The sequence below is a fragment of the Bison bison genome, unplaced genomic scaffold (assembly GCF_000754665.1).
Source record: "Bison bison bison isolate TAMUID 2011002044 unplaced genomic scaffold, Bison_UMD1.0 scf7180017864037, whole genome shotgun sequence".
Lineage (NCBI taxonomy): Eukaryota > Metazoa > Chordata > Mammalia > Artiodactyla > Bovidae > Bison > Bison bison.
The window spans coordinates 8,961,018-8,970,006 of NW_011494609.1; the positions used below are offsets into that span (position 1 = coordinate 8,961,018).

The window sequence follows — 8,989 nt, forward strand, 5'->3', positions numbered from 1 at the left end:
ACCCAGCACCTGCCCCCTTCTGGGCATGGGGTGGGAAGCGGGTGACAGATCTTCCCTGACCTGAAAAGCAGGTCACCCGGGCACTGGGCTGCCCACATGGAGTCCCCAGCTGCTCCAGGCAGGGCTCCGGGATCAGCTTAGTGGTGGCACTTCTGTCCATGACCGAGGCGTCCAGGGGCTACTGGGGCATTCGGGGTCCGGTCTGTTCACCCCTAAGGCAGCACGTGGCCAGACCTGGTAAAACTCAAGAGTTCCAGGAGGTTTGCTGGGAACGTCTGGTGAGCCCGACCTCTGTCATGGGGACCAGGCCTCTGGAGAGGGCAGCTCAGGTTAGAAACTAGATTGGAGGGCTGTGTGGGTTGCTGGGGTGGGGACAGCAGCAAACGATGGCCGTGGTTCCATCTTGGCGAAAGGGGGAGCTAAACCTGAGAGAGGCCAGTCCTTGGGACAGAAGTCGACTAGCTCCCAGGAAGGCCCACGCGCTCCTGAGGCTGGGCCAGCCCGCCCCCTCCCCGAGGGAGCGCGAAGCCTGGTCCCGGGGTGGAAGTGTCTCCGGAGCACAGGGCCACAGCGGGAGCCGGAGGCCTCGCCGGGCTCCACCGTGACGCAACCTCCTGGACGATGCGAGCACTGAGGTGCCCCGTTCACGTTCAGCCCAGGCTCCACAGCCGTTCCCTCCCTGAGCTACTCTCCTCCTCCACCAGGGGTCCCCATGGTGACCGGGCTACCGGGGACCCTGGACACAGACGGGACCCCTCAGCCGCTTGAGCGGGTGGTGGACTGGGTCTCCATCCCAGGCCTGGCCACGTTGCCACCTTGACCTCATTCTGTGTCCCTGGAAAGAGATGTGCCCAAGACTCAGGACAACCGCAGAGAGTATTCAAGATGCGCCCCAGGGGCCTGCGCCCACATGAGGCTGGTGAAGCTTAGCCCACGCCTGCCCGGTTCTAGGACTCATCTCCCCATGCCAGCCGGAACTCCCGCTGCCGGCAGTCCCGCTGTGGCCCCGACACCCCAGTGCTGGTCCAGGGAAGTTTACCCTGGGTTTTACCGCACAGAGACACCGTTTCCTGCCGTGGCTGCCCTTTTCCTCCCAGAAACAAAGAGGGGTGAGAAGGAAGGCGCCCCTCCCTCGGGAAGTCCAGGCAGGAAGGCAGAGTCCACGCAGAGCCAGCCCCACAGCCGCCCAGGCCGGCGCCTCTAAGTCCCCTGCTATGAAGGCACTGGGTCTGCCCACCCTGAAAGACCAGGGATGAAGTAAAAACTCACATCTTAAGATAAAACAAGGGAACTGAATATAAGCCTTTTTTTCTGCTGTTGGGCCCACTTTCTCCCCCCTCCCCTTCCTCCGGTGTACATTGTGTTTTAACCAGACCTCCCCAGAGCAGAAATTCCTGCTCAACCCTAAACATCAATTTTTCTTCTCCTGACACCAACCCCATAACTCCTTAGAAGACAGCTTCCCTTTCTCAGTCCTGTAAGGGGTCACAATGACCCTCCACTCAGCATGTGCATGCAGACGTCTTCAGTGAACTTGATGTAAAATGCCAATATATCATTTCCCTTAAAGGTAGCCATTGGAACAGACTGCTCAGATGACCTGCTGAGTACTGGGCTGCATTTCACGGAAGTTCTTAGCTGCAATACTTACTTTGTGAATGTATGTGCTCAGTCATGTCCAATTATTCACAACCTCATGGACTGTAGCCCACAGGCTCCTCTGTCCATGGGATTTCTCAGGCAAGAATACTGGAGTGGGTTGCCATCTCCTCCTCCGGGGGATCTTCCCAGCCCAGGGATGGAACCCACATCTGCTGCATCTCTTGCATTGCACGTGGATTCTTTACCACTGAGCCATAAGGGAAGTCCCAGTAGCAACGAGGTGACCTGAAATGATTGACCAAATATGTAGTCCCATAAGAAAAATGATTGTAATCGTGTAATTAGTTGCAGAAAGAAGCAACAGGAGGGACCCATTTCCTGGGCCAGACCAGTAGAACAGGCGGGCAGAAGCTTTGGGCCCCTGTCATCAGGGCCTTGTCCAAGAACAAGTGCACGGAGCAGCCTGTCAGCCTGCACCTGACCCAGGAAAGAGCACTCTTAGAGCCTTGGAACAAACTGGTCATGAAATGCCTGCAAACGTTGGTTGAAATTAAGATCAAAAGGGAAGGGACTGTAAAATAGGAACGTTGCCCTCCCTCCAGTTCCACAAGAATCAAGTCAGCAAGCTCTGCAGTCGCTGACTGACAAGGTGAAGATCAGGATGAGGCCCTCTGTGCTTGGGGAAGACCGGCCCTCAGATAGAGATTTTCAGGAGAAATTTTGTATGAGCCTGGATTCTTGCATCTTTCCATCCTCAAGAAAGCACCCAAACCGTTAACCGAGATGCTGTTTCCTGTGACAGCAGCAGCCTTCCACTAAGGTGTATGCTTGACTGCACACCCTCTCCCCCAAACCACACGTATACTACCTACGCCCCTCCCCTCTACCTCTTTGGAACATTCCCGGGAGCTACTGCAAGACATCTCCTGGTCATAATCCTCAGGTTGGCTAGAATAAAAATTTTCATTTCATTCTTAGATTGACTATTGATTACTTTTTTCCTCACCATCAGCGCGGTTGTCTGAGTCCCACCCCAGCAGACACGTGCCCCTGAGACCCCGAAGCTCTATGGAATGATTTCAGATTTCATTCCTTCGCAGCCGAGAAGCTCACAACAGGGCGAAAGCTTTCAAACCAGAGAAGCAGGGCAGTGGTGGCTGCAGAAAAAACGGGTCTCCCTCCCTGGTCTGCGCCGCCATCTCGTGGTGGTTTAGGGGTAGCGCAGCTTGGGTCGGAGGGTACCAGGCGGATGCGGTGAGTCTCCGCCTCCATCAGATCCCTGGTTTTCATCAGACTCCAAGCAGGCTTTCCAAGCAGGCAGGCCTGGTTTCAGTTCCAGTGTCTCCACTTACTAGCTGTTTGGGAAAGTTGCATAAAGACTCCATTTCCCCTACTTTCTCCATTTTAAAGTGAGAAGGTGTATAATTAATATCTACAAGGTGTGTGCACAGGCTTCTCTTGTGGCTCAGCTGGTAAAGAATCCGCCTGCAATGCAGGAGACCTGGGTTCGATCCCTGATTTGGGAAGATCCCCTGGAGAAGGGAAAGGCTACCCACTCCAGTATTCTAGCCTGGAGAATTGCATGGACTGTATAGCACATGGGGTCGAAAGAGTCGGACACAACTGAGCAACTTTCACTTTCACAGGTGTGTGCACCACACTCATGCAATCCCCACCCTGGATAGGCAGGACAGCCCACTCTGTCCCGGGAGGGGTCTTTTGGAGGGTCTCCAAGGTTCCCAAGTCTGGCCTCACAGAGTGTGCCTTGCACAACTCTGGGGGTGACCTCTGCATTGAAAAGCAGTGAACAATCTCTACAGACGTCCAGGGCCGCCCTGGATCCTGCCCTTCCTCCTTCTGTTTCACAATGCTTTGAATTCAGTTCCTGAGCCATGCCAGCAGAGTCTTCAATCAGAGGGATTAAACCACAAGCAACATACAGCCTGAGCCTAACTTTACCCAGCAGCACCCCAGACTCTCTTGGAGAGTAATGTGAGCACACGGGCACACACATGCATAATTCTGGCTCCCTCCCTCTCTCCTTGGCTTCCCTGACTTTACTGCACATAAGATTCATAGGGGCTTTTCTTTAGCTGGATGTTGAATTTCTGGGGACATGGACTCTACTTCACTCTGTCTTCCGAATGTCAGTATACGGCTTCCCAGTAGTTCTAGTGGTAAACGTAGGAGGCATAAGAGACACAGTTTCGATATCTGGGTCAGGAAGGTCCCCTGGAGGAGGGCATGGCAACCCACTCCAGTATTCTTGCCTGGAGAATACCACGGATGGAGGAGTTTGGCGGGTTACTGTCCATGGGGGTCGCAGAGTCAGACACGACTAAAGCGACTTAGTGTGCACGCACACAATGTCAGCATAAGAACGGGAACTCAGCAATCTTTGCTGGTTGGATGGATGGATGAATGGGAGGAAGGAAGGCTGGAGGGAGGGGGTGAGGGATGGATGAAGAGTGGTTGGGTGGATGGGCAGAGAGGAGAACGGTGGACGGGTGGGTGAGTGGATGGGTGGACCAGGTCAGGGCACCTCACGACACACACGTTCTTGCCCCTCTCAGTACTTGTCATGACTCCCATCATCAGTCGATTTGAGTGTCTCTCCCCCACAAGACCATGTGCCCTTTGAGGGCAGAACCAAGCTGCCTCTCATGATCTCCCGCTCTGAGCTCAGGCCCTGGTGCATAGTATACACTCAGGAAATACTTGTCAAAGAGGGGACTAGGGCAGTGGAAGGAAAAAGAGGGGGTGACCAAAGTTTCATTATTACAGAAAACACTAGTGAATGGACACAGTGGTAACTGAGATTACACGAACACTGTGGATGAAGTTTTAAAGATGGAGTTCTAAAGTCCACATCCACCACTTTACCTAAGATCCAAACAGCCACACAGTCACAGGTCTCAAGCCTGAACACTAACTGTCTCTTCCTCAAGAAAGGTCAGTGAGAGGTCCTGAGCTGATGTCAGAACAAGTGGACACAGCTCAGAAGAGCCAAGACGGGCTCCTGGTGTCCTTGACACACAGCATGTGCAGATGCTGAGTGAGTTTGTGAGGTGGATGGAACCAGACAGAGCAGTCAGCACGGGCCTCTTTCAGTGTCGTAGCAATTTATTCCATTCGCTCAGAATCATTATCCATGGTACTGCATATTGTAATTCTATCGTGACTCTGGGATTTTCAATAAATCAAAATACATCTCCCTAATGTCCCATGTTAATTACACTCAATAAAATTAATCCTATGAATTAAAAACATTCAATAAAATTAACTATGAATTAAAAACTAAGACCATGTTCTAACTCCAAGTTCATCAAGGAAAAACACTATACTCTTAGGTGTTAGGTATCAAATACAAGTCCATGTACTTCAAGTAAAGTAAGAAGCATTATCTCTTAGCATGGTGCAATGAAGAAAACTCTAAACTAAAACGTAGTTTCTAGACCTATTTCCTCATGAGCTCATTTTGTAAACTTATGTAAAGAACTCACCCATTCATTTTATGGTTACCCATTATGCAATGGGTAAATAGTGCCTCACCCCCAGGTAACTTATTTATTTTAGTAGCTGTGAAAATGCTTGGAAAAATGTAAAATAGGGATATATATATATATATATATATATAATATTTTCCTACTTGCTATAAAGATTTTCATATTAATAGAGTGCTTTCTGAGTCACTGCTGTGTACATAGAAACAATATCTTGATAATAATGCAGGACTAAAGTCAAAGGGTATATGTGTCTACTAAAAATCACATTAGCAGTACTTTTTTATGACTGACCTATTTTTAAAAATAGGATTTCAAGTGTGATGTCAAATATCTTTGAGAAAGTGAAATATTGTGTATTTAACAGAGGGGCACAAGGATGGGTGGGTGGGTGGTAAGTGATAGATGTCAATAGTGAGCAAAGCCAAGACAGGGGCTTGGAACACTTGCGGTGGTAACAGGGCTGGGAGCTCTGGGTGGTGGCGGTGATTGGGTGATGGCAGAGCTGTATTGGAGCTTGGTTTGAAAATCCCTGTGTCTGGGGCTCCCGGCGTCCAGGCTCCTGCATGCTCCTCCACCAGCTCCTCTCGCCCTCCTGCTGCTGCTGCTTGTCTGGGACCCACATGGAGGACGGGCCTCCTGGGGATAGGCATAGTCTGTGTGTTCTCTCCATTCTGGGGCTCATCGAAGCCTGGATGTAGGACAAAACAGGCTCCCATCAAGGCTTGAGTGATGACTGGAACTTGATCACAGCTACCTGTGTAGGGAAGATCATCTGGGTCAGTCTGTGCCAGGAAAGGCAAGGTTTATGCTGGAAACCCTGGGAGGGTGAGGAGCAGAGAGTTACTGCCAGTGCTGAGGACACGACATCTGTGCTTGCTGAATGGGGCCAGGCTGGGCCCAATAAAAGGGCAGAGACTCCAGGAGGTATGGGAACCTGGGCTCGGCTGAGGGCCACCCCCTCTGGTAAGCAGGCAGTTGACGGTGCACACACTTGAGCCAGGCGGCCACACCCGGGGGACTCTGTGCCTTTGCATTATTTGTAGACCACCCACCCGGACACAGGGCTCGTCGCCCAGTGGGGCTGTGCCAAGCGTCAACCTCGGGGATGTTTCTTTGATGTTTTCCAAAGAGTAGATTTTTGCAAGAACTTGAGAACTAGTTATAGGTTTCTTCCTTATATACTTGGGAAGACAGAAGTCCCAGGAGCTTAAGAAAAGACCAGAGGCCAATTTTCCCTCCGTGTTTTAACTTTGAGGAGGGGCCAGCCTCCCTGGTCAACTCACCAGATTTCTTTGGAAATTCCCCAGGACAAGTATTGGCCTCCTTTGTCATTCTTATTTTATATCTGAAGTAAGAAAATGAAATTTCCTTGTGATTCTATGTGGGGTGGTGATGGGCCCGGGCCCAGTCCTTCCCATGGGATGTTAGGGCTCCAGGGCCTGGAGTCACAAGGGCTCTCAGGTTAGTGGGGGCTGAGACCAGGTGAGATCAGATGAGGACATTACATTCCCAGTGTCTCCAGGACCAGCTCCTGGAGCAGGGGATAATTTCTCTGGTCACAACGAAGTTAATCAGAAAGAGACGCTACCTCATGGAGAAGTAACCCAGGCTCTGCTGTGTGACCGACCCGGGTGATTGAGCTCTCTGAGCCCACTGTCTTCATTTAAAGAATGAATCCCAGGTCTACCACACTGTAAAACTGAATTGTGCTGAAGGTCTGTTATCTCGAGAGAATGACAGGCTAAATGGGATGGAAGAAGGGGACATGGGCTAGCCACTGCAGAGCGTGTCCACGTGACAGTACCCCCAACGAGGACAGTATGGAGCAGGGTCAGTAAATGTAAGGGTCTTCATGACCACGCCTCAAGGGTCCCAAATCGGATGAGAAGGTACCTGGCCAAGGCAGCTGTTGTCTTTAATGTTAGAGGAAAGTTGAGCTGAAGTTGGGCTTCCCAGCTGGCACTAGTGGTAAAGAACCTGCTTGCCAACGCATAAGACATAAGAGATGTGGGTTTGATCCCTGGGTCAGGAAGATCCCCTGGGGGAGGGCATGGAAACCCACTCAAGTATTTTTGCCTGGAGAATCCCATGGACAGAGGAGCCTGGGGGGCTACAGTCCATGGGGTCACAAAAGAGTCAGACATGACAGCGACTGAGCACACACACATGTACCAGGAACAGTGGATAAAGACCAAATATATATTTCTTATTAAAAATCACACAGTGTTGCAGGTATGAGACAATAATACCCACAAATCTACCCACAGCCAAAACCCCTGGATACGCTGTGTGGTCGCCATCAGTGGTGAAGGCGGGACTCGCACGTCAGAGGGTCTCGCTTGGCACCCACCTGTGGGGCAGCCGGGCTCCTTACTCGTGGAACACCCGGTAGCTGAAGTTGTCGGTCCGGGCTTTGAAGTCGTATTTTCCAGTCATTCTCTGGTAGTGCCGGACAAGGAGGGCAGTGGCCCCGGCCACCAAGGCGCAGGCGGTCCCCACGATGAGGACCAGGTAGCCGGCTCCCAGGCCCGGCCCTGCCACCAGAGGTGACCCTGTGTTGCACAGAAGAAGCCAGTTCTGACTCCATGTTGGAACTGTTTCTTTAACTTGCTTTTCATTGCTTTTGACTATTATTACAATCATACACAATGGTCAGCCTCAGAGGACTCTGTCCCTCTGCATGTCTGAGAGTGCCTTTGCTCAGCTTACAGATAATCGGACCCTACCCACATGCAGAGTACATCATGCGAAATGCCAGGCTGGATGAAGCACAAGATGGAGTCAAGATTGCCAGGAGAAATATCAATAACCTCAGATATGCAGATGACACCACCCTTATGGCAGAAAGTGAAAAAGAACAAAGAGCCTCTTGATAAAAGTGAAAGAGGGGAGTGAAAAAGCTGGCTTAAAACTCAACATTCACAAAATGAAGATCATGGCATCTGGTCCCATCACGTCACAGCAAATAGATGGGGAATCAATGGAAACAGTGAGAGACTTTATTTGGGGGGGGGGCTCCAAAGTCACAGGAGTTGGTGACTGCAGCCATGCAATTAAAAGACACTTGCTTCTTGGAAGAAAAGCTATGACAAACCTAGACAGCATATTAAAAAGCAGAGGCGTTGCTTTGCCCACAAAGGTCTGTCTAGTCAAGGCTATGGTTTTTCTGGTAGTCTTGTATGGATGTGAGAGTTGGACTATAAAGAAACCTGAGTGCCGAAGAATTGATGCTTTTGAACTGTGGTGTTGGAGAAGACTCTTGAGAGTCCCTTGGACTGCAAGGAGATCAAACCAGTCAATCCTAAAGGAAATCGACCCGAATATTCATTGGAAGGACTGATGTTGAAACTGAAGCTCCAATGCTTTAGCCACCTGATCTGAAGAACTGACCCATTGGAAAAGACCCTGATGCTGGGAAAGATTGAAGGCAGAAGGAGAAGGGGATGACAGAGGATGAAATGGTTAGAATGCATCACTGACTCTATGGACATGAGTTTGAGCAAGCTCCAGGAGTTGGTAATGGACAGGGAAGCCTGGCATGCTGCAGTCCATGGGGTAACAAAGAGTAGGGCATGACTGAGCAACTGAACTGACCCACCTTTGAACAGAAGTGATTAGCACACCCCTTCCAAAGGCTGGCCGCTCCCGTGGAGATGTTCTGCAAGACTGCAGACCCTTTCGCTTTACTTCCCCACTGCCCCTCCCTCTCTGTTCTGCCTTTCGACTTTAGTTCCTCCTTGCTTCTTTCTCTCTGACTCTGTAAAGGAACCTGGCACCCAGACCCCTGACAAGATGGTTATTTTGAGGCACAAGCCTGCCATCTTCTTGGTCAGTGGGCTGCCTGAATAAAGTCGCTTATCTTAACCCTTTGTCTCTCAGAT

General features: G+C 50.8%; 1 protein-coding gene across 1 annotated transcript in view; it reads right to left on the reverse strand.

Moving 5' to 3' along the window:
* Positions 1-7,478: 7,478 nt before the first annotated feature.
* UMODL1 (uromodulin-like 1) overlaps positions 7,479-8,989 on the reverse strand; it is a 77,269-nt gene continuing 75,758 nt past the window's right edge. Inside the window, exon 22 of the mRNA XM_010835007.1 lies at positions 7,479-7,660. Within this exon, the coding sequence (XP_010833309.1) occupies positions 7,479-7,660 (182 nt within the window). The remainder of the gene's footprint in view (positions 7,661-8,989) is intronic.